Below are 21,202 nucleotides of genomic sequence, written 5' to 3'. Positions count from 1 at the left end.
ACACACACACACACACACACACACACACACACACACACACAGAGGCACACACAGAGGCACACACACACAGCACACACACACACACACACACACACACACACACACACACACACACGCACACACACACACACACACACACACACACACACACACACACACACACATGAGAAACAGTCATAAGTATCAGCGTATATAGCTCCCAGTAACCTTCCACATGTTGAACACGGAGACGTGTCCCCATGTCCCCCTGTCTCCTGCCTCCGTCCCAGGTGACTCCCTTCGTGCAGTGTGTCTCGGTGACGGTCTCCGTGTTCTCGCTGGTTCTGATCGCTCTGGAGCGCCACCAGCTGATCCTGCACCCCACCGGCTGGTCCCCTGCCGCCGGACACTCCTACCTGGCCGTGGGCGCCACCTGGCTGCTGGCCGGCGTCATCTCCATCCCCTTCCTCTCCTTCACCATCCTCACCGACGACCCCTTCCAGAACATCAGCCTGCCTGCCAACCCCTTCAGGTGAGCCCAGGTTCAGGTGTATCTCAGTGCTGGAGACTCTCCCCTGGTCCGACTCGAGCTTCAGCTCAGGATCCATGTGTCCTCTTCAGAGGGAAGGAGTCATCACATACAGAGACTAGTTCCTGAGCAGTGTCCTTCACATGCTGATATCCAGAGAGGGAGTCACACAGTCACAAGATGGAGGAATAGAAAGCAGTATCAATGTTTACTTCAGAGTAGCTCCACGTCAGAAATGAGCATGCTTGATGTCTCTCTCCATAGTGAGCATGCTTGATGTCTCTCTCCATAATGAGCATGCTTGATGTCTCTCTCCATAATGAGCATGCTTGATGTCTCTCTCCATAGAGGCTGAGTCATCATGTTCATCACATAGCTATCATCTGCCTCAAGCAGTCCTGATGCTCTTCTGGGTCATCACACATCCTGTCATGCTCACAGCTACAGTTGGTACCCTTGTTAGCATGCTACTCTCAGGTTAGAGCAGGACACTCAGGATGTTCACAGCTACAGTTGGTACCCTTGTTAGCATGCTACTCTCAGGTTGGAGCAGGACACTCAGGATGTTCACAGCTACAGTTGGTACCCTTGTTAGCATGCTACTCGCAGGTTGGAGCAGGACACTCAGGATGTTCACAGCTACAGTTGGTACCCTTGTTAGCATGCTACTCTCAGGTGGAGGAGGACACTCAGGATGTTCACAGCTACAGTTGGTACCCTTGTTAGCATGCTACTCTCGGTGGAGGAGGACACTCAGGATGTTCACAGCTACAGTTGGTACCCTTGTTAGCATGCTACTCTCGATTGGAGGAGGACACTCAGGATGTTCACAGCTACAGTTGGTACCCTTGTTAGCATGCTACTCTCAGGTTGGAGGAGGACACTCAGGATGTTCACAGCTACAGTTGGTACCCTTGTTAGCATGCTACTCTCAGGTTGGAGGAGGACACTCAGGATGTTCACAGCTACAGTTGGTACCCTTGTTAGCATGCTACTCTCAGGTTGGAGGAGGACACTCAGGATGTTCACAGCTACAGTTGGTACCCTTGTTAGCATGCTACTCTCAGGTGGAGGAGGACACTCAGGATGTTCACAGCTACAGTTGGTACCCTTGTTAGCATGCTACTCTCAGGTGGAGGAGGACACTCAGGATGTTCACAGCTACAGTTGGTACCCTTGTTAGCATGCTACTCTCAGGTGGAGGAGGACACTCAGGATGTTCACAGCTACAGTTGGTACCCTTGTTAGCATGATACTCTCAGGTGGAGGAGGACACTCAGGATGTTCACAGCTACAGTTGGTACCCTTGTTAGCATGCTACTCTCAGGTTGGAGGAGGACACTCAGGATGTTCACAGCTACAGTTGGTACCTTGTTAGCATGCTACTCTCGGTGGAGGAGGACACTCAGGATGTTCCCAACAGCATCGTACTTTGTTTCTTCTTGCACTGTTCTTAATGTTTCATGCCTGATATGTTGCACTGTTGGTGTAGCTGGGACTCCAGATGTTCAATCTGAAAGTCGAGAAGCGTCATCTCTTTGGACCATAGCCCATAAACTGCTCTCACCCTTCATAACAAACGAGGTGAAACAAGTTAAAGTTCCCAAGTATCAACACTGTATATTTAAATATATATATATATATATTGTATTGTTGTAACTGTACGGACACTTGTGTGAGGTAATTACACGTCTCATGTTTGTTCCGCCTGCGCTGAATGTAGTCCCTCAGAAGCTTCTGATGTCAGGCCTGAGCAACGAGAGAGTTTATTATATTTGACTCAAGTCGGTGATCAGAGCGCTGTTTCCACACACGGCTGCTTCTGATTGGACGGGAAGCCGCTGCGTTTCATTCGCTGAGCGGAGAGAGATGTGAGGAACACGACAGGGTTTTAATTGGACATCGTGCACAGCATGGGTCACTGAATACTGAAGGGTTGTGTCACCCTCAGATCCACGATCTCATGTCTCTGAGCTTCATGGACACAACAGGGGGGGGGGGTCTATGAGGACCGTGTCTCAAAGCGAGGACACTTTGTGGGGATGTCAGCATTTCATGAATGAACTCGTTTCAGACTCCGGTTCAACGCGGAGTCGGAGACCGAAATGCAATATAAGTAACGGATAATGGGTCATTATGTTATCCTGCTTATTATGTACTAAAGTACTCACATCTTGTACTTGAGTAAAAGTAGAAGTACTCAGATCTCGTACTTGAGTAAAAGTAGAAGTACTCAGATCTCTTACTTGAGTAAAAGTAGAAGTACTCAGATATTGTACTTGAGTAAAAGTAGAAGTACTCAGATCTTATACTTGAGTAAAAGTAGAAGTACTCAGATCTCGTACTTGAGTAAAAGTAGAAGTACTCAGATCTCGTACTTGAGTAAAAGTAGAAGTACTCAGATCTCTTACTTGAGTAAAAGTAGAAGTACTCAGATATTGTACTTGAGTAAAAGTAGAAGTACTCAGATCTTATACTTGAGTAAAAGTAGAAGTACTCAGATCTCGTACTTGAGTAAAAGTAGAAGTACTCAGATCTCGTACTTGAGTAAAAGTAGAAGTACTCAGATCTCGTACTTGAGTAAAAGTAGAAGTACTCAGATCTTGTACTTGAGTAAAAGTAGAAGTACTCAGATCAGGTACTTGAGTAAAAGTAGAAGTACTCAGATCAGGTACTTGAGTAAAAGTAGAAGTACCAGAGTGTAGGAAAACTTTTGATTATATTCCACATCTGTGAAGTAACTGATGGTATTACATACATGTAGTGGAGAAAAAGTACCTCTCTCTCTCCTCAGGGACCATGTGATCTGCACACACTAACCCCCCCCCCCTCTCGCCTCAGGGACCATGTGATCTGCACACACTAACCCCCCCCCCCCCTCTCGCCTCAGGGACCATGTGATCTGCACACACTAACCCCCCCCCCCCCCTCGCCTCAGGGACCATGTGATCTGCACACACTAACCCCCCCCCCCTCTCGCCTCAGGGACCATGTGATCTGCACACACTAACCCCCCCCCCCCTCTCGCCTCAGGGACCATGTGATCTGCACACACTAACCCCCCCCCCCCCCCCCCCTCTCCTCAGGGACCATGTGATCTGCATGGAGCTCTGGCCCTCAGACCAGCACCGGCTCCTCTACACCACCTCTCTGCTGATCTTCCAGTACGGCCTGCCGCTGCTGCTGGTGCTGCTCTGCTACCTGAGGATCTTCCTCCGCCTGAGGAGACGCAGGTCTGCACCCGTCTTTCTCTCACCCCGCAGTGTCTCCGGATGCTCGTGTTACAACTAGAGCCGGGACTCGATTAAAAAAATTTATCTAATTAATTAGAGGCTTTGTAATTAATTAATCGAAATTAATCGCATTTTTAATCAAATATACATATCTGACCTGAGAACAGCGAGAAGCCATTTCCACATGGATGTGACTCCAGGTGGTCGACAGTCGAGTGCAGTCCAGGGAGCAGGGAGCTGGTTATCCTCTCAGACGTGGACTCACTCATCCTGGCCCTGAGACCAGTCGTCTGGCTGAGTGTGGGTTGGGTCAGGGTGTGGTTCCTTGCACTCGGAGTCGGGCTAACGTCCACGCTAGCTGCTACACGCTAGCTGCTACACGCTAGCTGCTACACGCTAGCTGCTACACGCTAGCTGCTACATGCTAGCTGCTACATGCTTTGCATTCAGGTGATACTTTAGGCTTGATGTGCTGCGGCTCTTATCGACGCTTCCATCCGTCCGTTTTTTAAAACTAAATGTCCCATCCACGGGGCCGACCAAAGCGGTCTCATCAGCTTGGTCGTTCATGTTTGACTCTTGTTCACCGTGGTTTGTTGTTGTTTGAAGTCCCATGCTGAAGTCATGAATGTTAGTTGGTGCTCCAGTATAATCGGTACGCCTGAAACTCATCCAGTGAGAAACGTTCCGCTGTGCAAAAATAAGTGCGATTAAAGTGCGATTAAAATGCGTTAATTTTTGTGTAATTAATTAATCTTAATTAACGCGTTAAAGTCCCGGCCCTAGTTACAACATCAAGATACTACAGAAGCACTGAGGGGCAATCAGAGAAACATGGCTGCAGGTCGGTCCCTGCCTCTGAATGCAGTTCAGAAATGCTACCGTAAGAACGCAAACAAAATAAGAAAACCCTTTATATTATAAGTATGCTAACAGCTGCAGTCAGGTGGGAGCAGACCTTCGGTTAAGCTGTCCAACGTGCAGCTTTCTCCCCCTGGAAACTCATATCCAGCCGGTTATAGAACTCCGGAGAGGAAAGTATTTGTATCAGACTAGAAAATAGATCAACAGAATAGTCCTTTGCTCATGTGCTTCTCAGGCTCCCCGAACGCCCGTCCTTTAGGCGTCTATTTATATTCCCCAGCATCGTGCGGGGCTTCAGTTTGGATTCAGAGGACCGACAGCCGGCGTCCCGCAGAGGGGAACGGCCCATGTGTTACAGCAGGAAGCTCAATGTTACCTTAGAAACATGCATAACGTATGTGTAACTGTGTGTGCTTGTGCCGGGGCTCCTCGTGGTACTTCAGAAGCCTGACCCCAGACCTCCTGCTGTGTTTCAGGGACATGTTGGACCGCAGCCGCAGGACTCAGAGCGCTCACCGGATCAACGTCATGCTGCTCTGCATCGTGGTGGCCTTCGCCCTGTGCTGGCTGCCGCTCACCGTCTTCAACACTCTGTTCGACTGGCACCACCAGGCGCTGCCCGACTGCCAGCACAACGCCGTGTTCTCCGCCTGCCACCTCACCGCCATGGCGTCCACCTGCATCAACCCCGTGGTGTACGGCTTCCTCAACAGCAACTTCCAGAGGGAGCTGAAGGCGACGCTGCAGCGCTGCCGGTGTGGAGGCGGACCGGCCGAGGTCTACGAGAGCTTCCCTCTTTCCACGGTGGGCAGCGAGGGCACGACGAAAAACACCTCCATGAACAGGATGGGCTCCGTGTGCGTGCTGTCGCCAAAGCTCGAGATCAGTTCGGCTTTACGGGACAAAACAATACCGGCTAACGCCCGAGGAAGAAGTTTGGCTGACACCTGAAACACCACGTTACGGCGCATAGCTTTGCCGGCAGATTGAAACTTCACTCCAGCCGGTTGTTGGGCTCGACTGATGTAGCTTTACTTACAACAGACAGGTACATAATCGTGTAAAGGGACAAAAGAGCGGCAAGAACAGTCTGTTCGCTAAGCCCCGCCCCCTTTTGGTAACCCTTGCTATAGCAACGATAACACCTGAGAAAGCAGTTTGACTGAAACCCAAAATACTATATACTACTTATATAATATAACTTTACCGGCAGATTGAAACCTAACGCCGGCCGGCTGTTGGGCGGATTGTGGTCGACTGTTATAACTTTACTTACAACAGGTAAGAAAGGTACGTAATCGTGTATTTATTTTTATAGTGAGCAACTATAGCACTTGAGAAAGCAGTTAGGTTGACAGCTGAAATACCACTTCAACTTTACTGTGCATAACTTTACCGGTAGATTGTAATTCACTCCGGCCGGCTGTCTGGCTCGAGTGACGTAGCTTTGCTTAGAAAATACAGGTACATAATCGTTTAAATGGACTCTGTTGATGGACAAGGAGAGGAAAACAAAACAGCTGAAAGAACAGAATGATCGCTAAGCCCCGCCCCTTTTGGTAACCATTAGCCGCTTTCACACCAAGTACTTTCCCGTACTTAGTTCCCAGCACTTAGTGCCCCCATGGAACTGAGTACAGATCAGGAGGATTAGGCAAATTAAGAGTCACTTCTTCTTCTTCGGCTTTGGGTTTACTGGCAGGCCGCAAACCACTTCACGGCGTATACTGCCGCCCGGAGTCCCCGGCCGGAAGTCCCCGGAGTTGGGGAAGGCTTCAGTAGAAGCTGCTGGGACTCCCAGCAGCTTCTACTGAAGCCTTCTGAGTAAATCGCCAGAACGCCGACACCTCCTCATCTCCACCGCTCCCATGTTTTCTTTTCTGTTGCCATAAGTTAGTCTCTCTGCGTTTCTGCGCTGGGCTAATGCTAATGCTAATAATGCTAATGCCAGCAAATAAAATGGCGGCTTCACAAAACTTTTCAGAGTTTTACGGGGCGTGGTTTGCAATCCGCCCAGCCAATCAGAAATTGGTACTTTTTTCTCCCCAGGAAAGTACCACCTCTCTAGCAGGCACTAAACATGGGGGTAACATGTCTCTGAACTAAGTTCTCTTTTTGGTGTGAACGCAAAATTCCAGGCACGATCGGAACCAAACGGGAAAAGCACGGTGTGAAAGCGCCTATAGTGACACATGGTGCTCTGATTAGGTTCCTGACCAGGTTTTGAACACATGGTTAGTAATCGTACAGGAATACACTTAAGAAATCCTCCCAACCCGGATCTAACCCACGTTGAAGGTCCTGCATGTGCTTGACTTCGTGCTAAAGACAGATCCCAAGAAAACATCTCGAGCAAGGAAGATAAATCGAGTTTGATCTTGTTCTGCATTTGATCGGGTTAGCCGTGGTATTACAGTGTGACATATGGTTTAACTGTAAAGTAATATACAGAAAGCACGTGTTATTGTCTGTAAGGAAAGCCCGCTCGGATGCTAACTGTCGACAGACGCGCTTCAAGACATACTGTCGGGTCGAATAATAACGATTGTGGGGCCATCTCTGGAAGGAAAATGTAATCCGCTCCATCGCGTGTTTGAACTGTAAGTGGTCATTGTGACGGTGATAGTGTTTAGAAAGCGAGGTGGAGATTATCAATGGAAGTAAATGGGGCTTCTGGACATTGTAACATTGATATAGAAAGCTCTCACTAAACTCCATATGAATGTGAAACAGTGATTATCGTCGATGGCGCTCGGCCGTACTTTTCTCTGGATGAGATCAAACCGTTTTGTCTCAGACTGCGAACTAAAAGAAGTGGATTTTAAATAACCGGTGACCTTTAACTTCCCCTTCTTCTGCTGGGTCTCCAATTCTAACGTTTCCATTGCATCTTTTAAATAAAGCGTGTATTCAATAAACAGCCACGACAGGACTCGTCACCACATCCTTGTCCTTTTGGCCGTCCTGAAGCAGAACACAGATTGTATTTCACTTTATTAAACTCGGGGGACATCTTGGAGTTTCTCCATTTTCTACTTTTCTGCTGAATTCTCTGTAAACATTGTGGGTTCATTGTCAATAAACCAAGCGTGTGAAAAACCTCCGAACTCCAGTAATAACTTCTCGTTTTTAAGCAAAGCACAACTACAGTATCACCCGCTGGCTCTGTTATGTTTTAAATACTTTTCAGTCCACAGAAGAATCAAAGTACCCATGTTCAAATATATTCCACACAAATGCCTTTGATTGTATTTCATTGCAACTGTATTTGACCCTTTCATCACATTTTACCTTCCTCTCCGAGCTGTTCCCTTCCCGAAGTCAGCATGTCTGAGGGTTCGCTCTCGGTTTAAGACCAGATAGAGGATAAATATAAATATATCACTATCAACGAGGGCTGCACGATATCGCGTGTCGTGACGATAATCGCGATATGCGCAAACACGTCATGGTACAATTATTTTGCTGCTTGCTACAGAAGGAGAACTGGCGCGGCTCTCGTGTCGGGGGCATCGAACCAATCACCATCAGATCTCCAGAGCGAACGGACCGGAGATCAAAGGTAACACTGAATAAAGTGGTTCCATGTGTTCCAGTGCGGCGCTGCTAACCGAGCTAGCTCCGCTCGTTGCTCTGACGACTGAAGATCCAGACGTCCGTGACTAAAATCTTTCATCCGGTTAAATATAGTTCGAAAAATACCAATTATATCATTAAAGTTGATCATAATGACCGAAAGAACGAGATCGCGGATACAAGCGGTCGAGATGGGTTTCCTCCGCAGGGTGGCTGGTGTCTCCCTTAGAGATAAGGTGAGAGGTTCGGTCTTCAGGGAGGGACTCGGAGTTGAGCCGCTCCTCCTTCGCGTCCAAAGGAGCCAGTTGAGGTGGTTCAGCACCTAGTTAGGATGCCACCTGGGCGCCTCCCTAGGGAGGTGTTCCAGGCACGTCCAGCTGGGAGGAGACCGAGGGGTAGACCTAGGACCAGGTGGAGGGATTATATCTCTTCGCTGGCCTGGGAGCGCCTTGGGACCCCCCAGCCAGAGCTGGTTGATGAGGGGAAAGGAACGTTCGGGGCTCTCTGCTGGAGCTGCTACCTCAAGACCCGACCACGGAGAAGCGGGAGAAGATGATGGATGGATCATTAAAGTTCAAGAAAGGATGGTACAAAAAAAACGGTCTTTTCTTCAATGCCTGTATTTTTCACGCAGGGAAAGAAATATCGCAATGTCAGTTTTTCCCAATATCGAGCAGCCCTACTTTCAGCCATACTATAAAGCTATATCTATTTCTGAGGGTTTCTTGAAGTGTCGTCTTTCTGAAATCTGAAATCTGTTCGTTTCCCTTTTCCCGCACATTTCAACCCCCCTTTAGTGTCACTACGAGACAAATGAAGAGCTAAAACAACAACTGGGTCATTCCAGAATTGGAGGACGTTTCATAAAAAATCTAATAATCCATGCCCAGAAAGCTAAAGCATGCACTTGTTGTGTTGAACAGACTCTTCTTGAGACTAAATGTATATAAAGTTGTAGAAAAAGTGGTTTCAACATATTATTTAAATTATCGAGTAGCTCTGGAACATCCCCGAACATGGCTTTTCTCTTGTCCCGCTTCTTGGTGACCAACTGGCGTCAAATATAACATTTAAAAAGGGATTGTATTTACTGTGTTGGTATTATTCTATTGATGTCTCTCGTAATGGTAAAATCTATTTGTTAAATCATAAACATATTTTAGATAACAGTCATTTGGCACAGGAAGTGAACAAACGGTAAGTAGATGACACACAGGAAGTGACATCAGCAGCCATGTGCTAGCCCCACGGGTAGACCACAACTAAGTCCTCTCTTTTATTTTCATATTTTTACAATCTTTCCAGTCTTAAAAGAGGGTGGCACTCCGACCCACTCAGTTATTATCAGAATAAAGATATTCATTTCAAAGTTATCTTTCTTGCGTTAGATATCCAAGTGTGTCCTTGCCTTGGAAGTACATACTACATCTAGCAACACGTCCTGGTTAGAGCTCAAAGTAGCGTTGATTTTCAGCCCTGTTACTGTAACTGGAGTAGCCGGGGTAATTCTTCATTGGGAAATATCCATGTGATGCCTCGCTGGCAAATAACTTTGTTTGATGGTTTATTATCTGTTTTTTATGGAAGCCCATTTCCGCCACTTGAAAAAAATAAAATCCCCATAAAAAGTCATAATAATGAGATAAGAAGTGCGCATGCGCTGCAGTGGCGCTGTCTTCAAAGGTCCCTTCATCACCTTGCTGCTCTCCACCATGCAAACGGCATCTAGTCCTAAATAAGGTAACTATTACAGGAGACTTTTGTAAATGTTAGATGTTACATATAGCCTATATTGCAGCTAAACTACAACAATGCAGTTCATAGCTTTGACATTACATGTTATGAATATAATATAATAATAATTTCGACTTTTTTATCTCATAATTATGACTTTTCATGGGGATTTTATTTTTTTCAAGTGGCGGAAATGGGCTTCCATAGTTTTTCTTAAATACATAAAAAAAATTATAAAATAAAAGGTTCATTTTTCAAAAATGTCGGCGTCTGAATTGTCCTCCAATTCTGGAATGACCCAAGTCAACTATTCAAATACAAGTTCCAGAAGCACCTACACGTCTTAACAGAAAGTACATTGATATCTGTATTGATGGAGAACTCGTGATTACATGACGCGTTGAGAGACACCGACACCTTATTACGCAACAACGTGAAAGATCGGAAACATATTTTATTAGCGCTGTATTCTCTTGGGGTTTTATTGGTTGTGAAGGAGGTGCAGAATCTATCAGTGTTCACCTGAGTGAGTTATCTCCGCTCTTCCATGAAGACAGAAATCGGTATATTTTATTTTATGCATCTGAATGTTGTGATTGTGTTTCTGCGCACGGACTGCAGATGAAGTGCTGAGCTTTAATCTCTTCTCTCTCAGAAGAATGTATTTTTATGCACGGTGCTTATTCGAGCCGAAAGGCACCTAATCGTGAGTCTGTAGTCAGCACGGTATAACAGACTACAACTCCCACGGCGCCTCCTCTAAAGTCGATGGGAAATTTGTTAGAAAGACGCCGTCGAGCCACCGTTTTTATCCGTTCAATTACCCTCTAAGCAGGGGCGCCGTAAGGGGGTGAAAAGTTAGGACGATTCTAAGGGCCCGTGACTGACAGGGGCCCCGAAAAATGTTAGAACATTAAGAAAAAATGTTTAAGTAACCTTTCATCAATCATCAATAATTAACATTAATATAACGTCATATTGATGATGTACTCACTGAACTTACGATTCATTTAACTTACTTTCTTCCTAAAGTTAATTATCCAAAGCGTCGAACACCCCCCTCTATTTACATGTAATGGTTTGGTCCTGCCTCCAAACGGGTGTGGTTAGCATGGTGCTTGGTTGGCGTGGCCTGGGTGTGGTGGTGGGGCCCGATGTGATATCTTTTCATGGGGCCCCTGCCTCTAAGTGATGAACTTATCTCAGCCTTCACATGGAAAGAAAGCCAGAAAGAATACTTCAGCTGTTTGTTATTTTATTTGAGGTTTGCCTCTTTTGGTTTGTCTCCTGTGACGGCCTGTTTCTTTGTTTCCGGTGTCAAAAGTTATTTTGCGCAAACTGCCTGCAGAATATCACCCGAACCCTCGGAGGCAAAGCAACTCGTCGACTTTGAAGAAAACAAATATAAAGGGATGAAAACGAGGCAGAAGTGTCTGTTCAAGGCTTCGAGTGGCTGAGGGGAAACAAGGAAGGAAGCCACGACGGTCCTTGTTCAATATCAATCAATCAATCAATCAATCAATCAATCAATCAATCAATCAATCAATCAATCATCAATCAATCAACCAATCAATCAATCAATCAACGTTTATTTATAGCCCAATATCACAAATGTTACATTTGTCTCAGTGGACAGAATATCAGTATGACAATACGACACCCTCTGTCCCTCTGTCCTTAGACCCTCTGTCCTTAGACCCTCTGTCCTCAGACCCTCTGTCCTCAGACCCTCTGTCCTCAGACCCTCTGTCCTTAGACCCTCTGTCATTAGACCCTCTGTCCTTAGACCCTCTGTCCTTTGACCCTCTGTCCTCAGACCCTCTATCCTTAGACCCTCTGTCCTCAGACCCTCTGTCCTTAGACCCTCTGTCCTCAGACCCTCTGTCCTCAGACCCTCTGTCCTCAGACCCTCTGTCCTTAGACCCTCTGTCCTTTGACCCTCTGTCCTCAGACCCTCTGTCCTTAGACCCTCTGTCCTCAGACCCTCTATCCTTAGACCCTCTGTCCTCAGACCCTCTGTCCTTAGACCCTCTGTCCTCAGACCCTCTGTCCTCAGACCCTCTGTCCTTAGACCCTCTGTCCTCAGACCCTCTGTCCTTAGACCCTCTGTCCTTAGACCCTCACATCGTACAAGGAGAAACTTCCAGAGAAACCCCACAGTTGAAGGGAACATGGAGAAACCTCAGGAGAGCAGCAGAGGAGGATCCTCTCCAGGACGGACAGACTGCAATAGATGCCGTGTGTGAATCCAAGAGATAATACATTTGCAACATAAATAAAGACGTCCAATAACCCTGATGAAGGAGAGGCCGACTGAGCAGGTGATGAAGGAGGAAAAGCTTCACAGGTGAGTTCTCCTCCGTCAGGACCGATGTTCACAACGGCAGCTGAGCTCTCTTCAGGGAGCTAATGACCGTTAGCACGTTAGCGCTGCTCATCGAGGGGATCGTAGTCACTGACGAGCCCCAAGGCATTCTCATTACAAAACCGTGTGTGTGTGTGTGTGTGTGTGTGTGTGTGTGTATGTGTGTGTCAGGGTTTCCGCTAGGATTTTTTCTCGCCGGTCAAATGTCCGGGCAGAATTTATTTTACCGGACTAATTTGAAACTTACCGTGTGTCATATTTCAATAATAATAAGAGTTGTGTAGCAGAGTTTCCGTTAGCAGCTAATTACCGGACTATGAGCAGATATGCTTCAGTTTAAAACTCAGTTCACGGGCTCATTTTTATATTGCTTCAGTTTATAATCGAAACAGATCGAAAAATTCAGATTCATTTTTCAATAAATGATTCCACAAACAACAACAACATAATTATTACATTCAAACAAACTACTTGTAGTAAGATAACGTACATTATCAGAGTTTACATCAACTTGAATAATAACACGGGAGAAACGGATCTCTCTTTTTCTCCCCTCCCTCTCTCTCTCTCTCCCGCGCTCTCTCTCTCTCCCGTCCCTCTCTCTCTCTCGTCTCTCTCTCTCCTCTCCCTCCCTCTCCCTCTCCCTCTCTCTCTCTCACTCTCTCCCTCCCTCTCCTCTCCCTCTCTCTCCCTCTCTCTCTCTCTCTCTCTCTCTCTCTCTCTCTCTCCCTCTCCCTCCCTCTCTCCTGACAGCAGTCAGTTTCTCATGCAGCTCCTGCAGCCCGCTAAACAGAGGGCGGGGCTTCAGGTGATCATGCAGAGCTGCGTGTCTCGGTCAGACTCAGCAGCTGATCTGATCTCTCTCTCGCTCCGGTTACACTTCACTCGCGTTCATGTCCATATCGATCAGATCCAGCTCTCCTGGTCGGCCTTTATAGAGAGCACCGATCAAACTATTAAGAGTGAATATCGGCCGATAATGACCGGCGGCCGATCGATCGGAGCCTCCCTAATTATTACCAGACATTTTGACCGTCAGGTTTTGAATTTACCGGTTTTTTATAAATGTTACCAGCTAAAAACCGGTAATTACCGGCTAACGGAAACCCTGGTGTGTGTGTGTGTGTGTGTGTGTGTGTGTGTGTGTGTGTGTGTGTGTGTGTGTGTGTGTGTGTGTGTGTGTGTGTGTGTGTGTGTGTGTGTGTGTGTGTGTGTGTGTGTGTGTGTGTGTGTGTGTGTGTGTGAGACTGACACTGTGTGTGTGTGTGTGTGTGTGTGTGTGTGTGTGTGTGTGTGTGTGTGTGTGTGTGTGTGTGTGTGTGTGTGTGTGTGTGTGTGTGTGTGTGTGTGAGACTGACACTGTGTGTGTGTGTGTGTGTGTGTGTGTGTGTGATGTGTGTGTGTGTGTGTGTGTGTGTGTTGTGTGTGTGTGTGTGTGTGTGTGTGTGTGTGTGTGTGTGTGTGTGTGTGTGTGTGTGTGTGTGTGAGACTGACACTGTGTGTGTGTGTGTGTGTGTGTGTGTGTGTGTGTGTGTGTGTGTGTGTGTGTGTGTGTGTGTGTGTGTGTGTCTGACACTGTGTGTGTGTGTGTGTGTGTGTGTGTGTGTGTGTGTGCGTGCGTGCGTGCGTGCGTGTGTGTGTGTGTGTGTGTGTGTGTGTGTGTGTGTGTGTGTGAAACAATTGAATCTAGCCTCCAGCTGCAGCCTGACTTCCTGTTTCTTCAAACAGATTAAATTAGCTGTCACTCTGCTCCAACGTGTGTGCCTGCTGATATGCACTACAGTTACAATATGCCACTTTAATGCAATAAAACTAACCGTTGGGCTCTGTAGCTTCCTCGCCTGTAATGAATAGACTTGTAATCCAGTGCAAGCCTCAATTTGTGATTTAGAAACCACATCTGGCAGAACATGGCATGTGTTTCATTCATCGTGATAAATTGTTTCATTACTAATGTTGCATAATTGGCCCAACATCTGTTTCTTAAAGAGGCCCTATTCTTCTTTCTGTGGTGTTCCCTTTGCTGTGGTGTTCACTGGGATTTGTGCATGTCAATGGTCTGCAATGTTTAAAATCCCTGCCTGAAACGCCTCCATTGGACTCCTTTGTTTACTTTTAGAAGGAAGGTTGCCAACAAGTGTCTAAATTAGCCACCTTTAGCTTAGCGGTGGTGACGTGAAGTCATGTGACCGTGCTGTAGTTCCTTTATAGCCCAACATTAGCCACCTTTAGCTTAGCGGTGGTGACGTGAAGTCATGTGACCGTGCTGTAGTTCCTTTATAGCCCAACGTTAGCCTCCTTTAGCTTAGCGGTGGTGACGTGAAGTCATGTGACCGTGCTGTAGTTCCTTTATAGCCCAACGTTAGCCTCCTTTAGCTTAGCGGTGGTGACGTGAAGTCATGTGACCGTGCTGTAGTTCCTTTATAGCCCAACATTAGCCACCTTTAGCTTAGCGGTGGTGACGTGAAGTCATGTGACCGTGCTGTAGTTCCTTTATAGCCCAACATTAGCCACCTTTAGCTTAGCGGTGGTGACGTGAAGTCATGTGACCGTGCTGTAGTTCCTTTATAGCCCAACATTAGCCGCCTTTAGCTTAGCGGTGGTGACGTGAAGTCATGTGACCGTGCTGTAGTTCCTTTATAGCCCAACATTAGCCTCCTTTAGCTTAGCGGTGGTGACGTGAAGTCATGTGACCGTGCTGTAGTTCCTTTATAGCCCAACATTAGCCTCCTTTAGCTTAGCGGTGGTGACGTGAAGTCATGTGACCGTGCTGTAGCTCCTTTATAGCCCAACATTAGCCTCCTTTAGCTTAGCGGTGGTGACGTGAAGTCATGTGACCGTGCTGTAGTTCCTTTATAGCCCAACATTAGCCACCTTTAGCTTAGCGGTGGTGACGTGAAGTCATGTGACCGTGCTGTAGTTCCTTTATAGCCCAACATTAGCCTCCTTTAGCTTAGCGGTGGTGACGTGAAGTCATGTGACCGTGCTGTAGTTCCTTTATAGCCCAACATTAGCCACCTTTAGCTTAGCGGTAGCAAGATTTTGTTTATTTGAAATCAGATGAAAACAAACTGTCAAGGACCCTGCCGTTATCTATGATTACTACGCTTTTCATTCATAATGTCAGCGGGAGGGAGGGGGGGGGCGCTGAGGAACAGCAGAGTGCGGGCTGACGGGTGTCTGTGTGGACACTCCCCTCATTGTGGAATAAGGGGAAAGCAGAGACTGGCTACAAGTGTCTTAGGTTCAAGTTAGACGACTGATGTCTGGGTTAGTGCTCATGACTTCATGTGTGTGTCCTCTAATGGTTAATCTCAATACACACACATTTTCCGTGCTTTCCAAAAGTTTAAAATAGTTTTATTCCACTGTTTAATAACCTGTTCAATACAAACATGCCACTTGTAAAAAAGAAATCTGTGAACTGATATTTGTTTAGTGGCTTATTAGAGGATGTTCCCATTTTTTGGGGATGTTCCCTTTGATTGTAAAATGTCAATGAAGATCAGACTTAGTATATTTGTTAATAATTACATACAACACATGGAATTTGTGTGTGTGTGTGTTCCAAGTGAATCTGCGCCCCCTGGTGGCCAGTACATCATGTTCTAGAGCCTTCCAACGTGCAATAATCAACATTGTTATGCTAATTTCCTCTGCAACAATAAAAATAAAAATCTGCAATTGTCTTGAAGGGAACGGGAGATGCGGCACAACAACAGCTCCTCCCGCAGACCTCTGTAATGAAGCTCTCAGTCACAGGGAGATCAAAGAGACGCAGCGCCCACAGACCCAGCTGCTGCTCTCCGGGTCCTGTCTGGTTTCCCTCAGGGTCCTGGTCCCCCCCCCCCTCATCCCTTTAAAGCTCGATTCCAGGAGCCTGAGATTCCCTCCATGTCGCCATCTCTGCAGGAAACCCCTCAGAGCGAGACTCGAGGAGAGGCTTGTCAGGTTGTAAAGCTGCCGTGCGAAGACGTCACGCGGAGAGCAGAGGTTTCTACAAACAGCTGTTCACTGCGGCTTTTATTGTGAAAAACATATATATTTTATAGATCGATATATTCTTTATTTATCCCAGAATTGGAAATGAACAATATTTACATATGACAAATACTGTATTTAAAGTGGAAGTACTCAGATCTTGTACTTGAGTAAAAGTAGAAGTACTCAGACCTTACTTGAGTAAAAGTAGAAGTACTCAGGTCTTGTTCTTGAGTAAAAGTAGAAGTACTCAGATCTTGTACTTGAGTAAAAGTAGAAGTACTCAGATCTTGTTCTTGAGTAAAAGTAGAAGTACTCAGATCTTGTACTTGAGTAAAAGTAGAAGTACTCAGATCTCGTACTTGAGTAAAAGTAGAAGTACTCAGATCTTGTACTTGAGTAAAAGTAGAAGTACTCAGATCTTGTACTTGAGTAAAAGTAGAAGTACTCAGATCTTGTACTTGAGTAAAAGTAGAAGTACTCAGATATTGTTCTTGCGTAAAAGTAGAAGTACTCAGATCTTGTACTTGAGTAAAAGTAGAAGTACTCAGATATTGTTCTTGAGTAAAAGTAGAAGTACTCAGATCTTGTACTTGAGTAAAAGTAGAAGTACTCAGATCTTACTTGAGTAAAAGTAGAAGTACTCAGATCTTGTACTTGAGTAAAAGTAGAAGTACTCAGATCTTGTATTTGAGTAAAAGTAGAAGTACTCAGATCTTGTACTTGAGTAAAAGAAGAAGTACTCAGGTCTTGTACTTGAGTAAAAGTAGAAGTACTCAGATCTTGTATTTGAGTAAAAGTAGAAGTACTCAGATCTTGTACTTGAGTAAAAGAAGAAGTACTCAGGTCTTGTACTTGAGTAAAAGTAGAAGTACCAGAGTGTAGGAATACTCTGTTACAGTCAAAGTCCTGTATTCAAAATGTTCCTCAAGTGAAAGTAGAAAGTATTCTCATCTAAATATAGTGAAAGACAGTAAAAGTAGTCGTTGTGCAGATTGGTCCATTTCAGAATAATATATATGATATGTTTTATAATGATTGATCATGAAAGTGTTCTCAGAGCTGGTGAAGGTGCAGCTAGTCTGAAGTACTTTGTAGACTGCAGGGTAGCTGGTGGAGGTGCAGCTAGTCTGAAGTACTTTGTAGACTGCAGGGTAGCTGGTGGAGGTGCAGCTAGTCTGAAGTACTTTGTAGACTGCAGGGTAGCTGGTGAAGGTGCAGCTAGTCTGAAGTACTTTGTAGACTGCAGGGTAGCTGGTGAAGGTGCAGCTAGTCTGAAGTACTTTGTAGACTGCAGGGTAGCTGGTGGAGGTGCAGCTAGTCTGAAGTACTTTGTAGACTGCAGGGTAGCTGGTGAAGGTGCAGCTAGTCTGAAGTACTTTGTAGACTGCAGGGTAGCTGGTGGAGGTGCAGCTAGTCTGAAGTACTTTGTAGACTGCAGGGTAGCTGGTGAAGGTGCAGCTAGTCTGAAGTACTTTGTAGACTGCAGGGTAGCTGGTGAAGGTGCAGCTAGTCTGAAGTACTTTGTAGACTGCAGGGTAGCTGGTGAAGGTGCAGCTAGTCTGAAGTACTTTGTAGACTGCAGGGTAGCTGGTGGAGGTGCAGCTAGTCTGAAGTACTTTGTAGACTGCAGGGTAGCTGGTGGAGGTGCAGCTAGTCTGAAGTACTTTGTAGACTGCAGGGTAGCTGGTGAAGGTGCAGCTAGTCTGAAGTACTTTGTAGACTGCAGGGTAGCTGGTGAAGGTGCAGCTAGTCTGAAGTACTTTGTAGACTGCAAGGTAGCTGGTGGAGGTGCAGCTAGTCTGAAGTACTTTGTAGACTGCAGGGTAGCTGGTGAAGGTGCAGCTAGTCTGAAGTACTTTGTAGACTGCAGGGTAGCTGGTGGAGGTGCAGCTAGTCTGAAGTACTTTGTAGACTGCAGGGTAGCTGGTGAAGGTGCAGCTAGTCTGAAGTACTTTGTAGACTGCAGGGTAGCTGGTGAAGGTGCAGCTAGTCTGAAGTACTTTGTAGACTGCAGGGTAGCTGGTGAAGGTGCAGCTAGTCTGAAGTACTTTGTAGACTGCAGGGTAGCTGGTGGAGGTGCAGCTAGTCTGAAGTACTTTGTAGACTGCAGGGTAGCTGGTGAAGGTGCAGCTAGTCTGAAGTACTTTGTAGACTGCAGGGTAGCTGGTGAAGGTGCAGCTAGTCTGAAGTACTTTGTAGACTGCAGGGTAGCTGGTGGAGGTGCAGCTAGTCTGAAGTACTTTGTAGACTGCAGGGTAGCTGGTGGAGGTGCAGCTAGTCTGAAGTACTTTGTAGACTGCAGGGTAGCTGGTGGAGGTGCAGCTAGTCTGAAGTACTTTGTAGACTGCAGGGTAGCTGGTGAAGGTGCAGCTAGTCTGAAGTACTTTGTAGACTGCAGGGTAGCTGGTGAAGGTGCAGCTAGTCTGAAGTACTTTGTAGACTGCAGGGTAGCTGGTGAAGGTGCAGCTAGTCTGAAGTACTTTGTAGACTGCAGGGTAGCTGGTGAAGGTGCAGCTAGTCTGAAGTACTTTGTAGACTGCAGGGTAGCTGGTGGAGATGCAGCTAGTCTGAAGTACTTTGTAGACTGCAGGGTAGCTGGTGGAGGTGCAGCTAGTCTGAAGTACTTTGTAGACTGCAGGGTAGCTGGTGGAGGTGCAGCTAGTCTGAAGTACTTTGTAGACTGCAGGGTAGCTGGTGAAGGTGCAGCTAGTCTGAAGTACTTTGTAGACTGCAGGGTAGCTGGTGAAGGTGCAGCTAGTCTGAAGTACTTTGTAGACTGCAGGGTAGCTGGTGAAGGTGCAGCTAGTCTGAAGTACTTTGTAGACTGCAGGGTAGCTGGTGGAGGTGCAGCTAGTCTGAAGTACTTTGTAGACTGCAGGGTAGCTGGTGGAGGTGCAGCTAGTCTGAAGTACTTTGTAGACTGCAGGGTAGCTGGTGGAGGTGCAGCTAGTCTGAAGTACTTTGTAGACTGCAGGGTAGCTGGTGAAGGTGCAGCTAGTCTGAAGTACTTTGTAGACTGCAGGGTAGCTGGTGAAGGTGCAGCTAGTCTGAAGTACTTTGTAGACTGCAGGGTAGCTGGTCGAGGTGCAGCTAGTCTGAAGTACTTTGTAGACTGCAGGGTAGCTGGTGGAGGTGCAGCTAGTCTGAAGTACTTTGTAGACTGCAGGGTAGCTGGTGAAGGTGCAGCTAGTCTGAAGTACTTTGTAGACTGCAGGGTAGCTGGTGAAGGTGCAGCTAGTCTGAAGTACTTTGTAGACTGCAGGGTAGCTGGTGAAGGTGCAGCTAGTCTGAAGTACTTTGTAGACTGCAGGGTAGCTGGTGGAAGGTGCAGCTAGTCTGAAGTACTTTGTAGACTGCAAGGGTAGCTGGTGGAGGTGCAGCTAGTCTGAAGTACTTTGTAGACTGCAGGGTAGCTGGTGAGGTGCAGCTAGTCTGAAGTACTTTGTAGACTGCAGGGTAGCTGGTGAAGGTGCAGCTAGTCTGAAGTACTTTGTAGACTGCAGGGTAGCTGGTGGAGGTGCAGCTAGTCTGAAGTACTTTGTAGACTGCAGGGTAGCTGGTGGAGGTGCAGCTAGTCTGAAGTACTTTGTAGACTGCAGGGTAGCTGGTGAAGGTGCAGCTAGTCTGAAGTACTTTGTAGACTGCAGGGTAGCTGGTGAAGGTGCAGCTAGTCTGAAGTACTTTGTAGACTGCAGGGTAGCTGGTGAAGGTGCAGCTAGTCTGAAGTACTTTGTAGACTGCAAGGGTAGCTGGTGGAGGTGCAGCTAGTCTGAAGTACTTTGTAGACTGCAGGGTAGCTGGTGGAGGTGCAGCTAGTCTGAAGTACTTTGTAGACTGCAGGGTAGCTGGTGGAAGGTGCAGCTAGTCTGAAGTACTTTGTAGACTGCAGGGTAGCTGGTGAAGGTGCAGCTAGTCTGAAGTACTTTGTAGACTGCAGGGTAGCTGGTGGAGGTGCAGCTAGTCTGAAGTACTTTGTAGACTGCAGGGTAGCTGGTGAAGGTGCAGCTAGTCTGAAGTACTTTGTAGACTGCAGGGTAGCTGGTGGAGGTGCAGCTAGTCTGAAGTACTTTGTAGACTGCAGGGTAGCTGGTGGAGGTGCAGCTAGTCTGAAGTACTTTGTAGACTGCAGGGTAGCTGGTGGAAGGTGCAGCTAGTCTGAAGTACTTTGTAGACTGCAGGGTAGCTGGTGGAGGTGCAGCTAGTCTGAAGTACTTTGTAGACTGCAGGGTAGCTGGTGGATTTACTCCAGGTGGAACTAAAGTCTGATTCAACACTTTATATTTCACATCATTCATCCACATCTGTGAAGTAACTAAAGGTATTACATGTAGTGGAGGAGAAGTACACCATGTACCTCTGAACTGTAGTGGAGTAGAAGTACACAGTAGCATAACATGGAAATACTCAAGTAAAGTACAAGTACCTCAGTATTGTAATACAGTACTGAGGTGGCTTTACTCCTCCAGCCGTCTCCTTTGTTTTTGTTCCCCTGTCTGTGTGGGCTGTGTGGGCGTGGTGGCCCGAGAGACTGCAGATCTTCTGGTCAACCATGTTGTTCGACTCCATGGGATCCCCACCGACATCGTGTCTGACCGGGGTCCCCAGGTCATTTCCCACGTTTGGAAGGCTTTCTGTCGGGCTCCGGGAGCGTCGGTGAGTCTGCCGTCTGGTCGTCATCCTCAGACGAACGGGCCAACCACCTGGGGGCGGCTCTCCGCTGTGTGGCTTTCAGGAACCCTTCGTCATGGTGCCCACATCTGCCATGGATCGAGTATGCCCAGAACTCTGTCAAATGCAGCCACAGATACTTCACCTTTTCATCGTGCCATGGGTTTTCATCCACCCCTGTTTCCAGCCCAGGAAGAGGACGTTGCTGTTCCTTCCGTTCAGACCCACCTTCGTCGCTGTCGTAAGGTGTGGAAGGACCCTGCTCCGATC

General features: G+C 46.9%; 1 protein-coding gene across 1 annotated transcript; it reads left to right on the top strand.

Moving 5' to 3' along the window:
* Window positions 1-148: 148 nt before the first annotated feature.
* On the top strand, window positions 149-7,692 carry LOC117441236 (neuropeptide Y receptor type 1-like). The gene is made up of 3 exons (XM_034077432.2): window positions 149-511; window positions 3,595-3,741; window positions 5,082-7,692. Exons 1-3 carry the CDS (start codon window positions 240-242, stop codon window positions 5,554-5,556), a joined length of 894 nt encoding a protein of 297 aa, XP_033933323.1. The 5' UTR covers window positions 149-239; the 3' UTR covers window positions 5,557-7,692.
* Window positions 7,693-21,202: the final 13,510 nt, after the last annotated feature.

This window comes from Pseudochaenichthys georgianus, unplaced genomic scaffold, assembly GCF_902827115.2.
Source record: "Pseudochaenichthys georgianus unplaced genomic scaffold, fPseGeo1.2 scaffold_1583_arrow_ctg1, whole genome shotgun sequence".
In the NCBI taxonomy this organism is placed as follows: domain Eukaryota; kingdom Metazoa; phylum Chordata; class Actinopteri; order Perciformes; family Channichthyidae; genus Pseudochaenichthys; species Pseudochaenichthys georgianus.
Note: the sequence above shows the minus strand (reverse complement) of the source record. Positions and strands in the feature narration are given on the sequence as shown.

What these genes read in the sequence shown, in the direction of transcription:
- LOC117441236 (XM_034077432.2), top strand. Translation starts at nt 240, where the DNA reads ATGTCCCCCTGTCTCCTGCCTCCGTCCCAGGTGACTCCCTTCGTGCAG. An exon ending in CTGCCTGCCAACCCCTTCAG is followed by an intron (nt 512 to 3,594) that starts GTGAGCCCAGGT and finishes CCCTCTCCTCAG; the next exon opens with GGACCATGTGATCTGCATGG. An exon ending in CTCCGCCTGAGGAGACGCAG is followed by an intron (nt 3,742 to 5,081) that starts GTCTGCACCCGT and finishes GCTGTGTTTCAG; the next exon opens with GGACATGTTGGACCGCAGCC.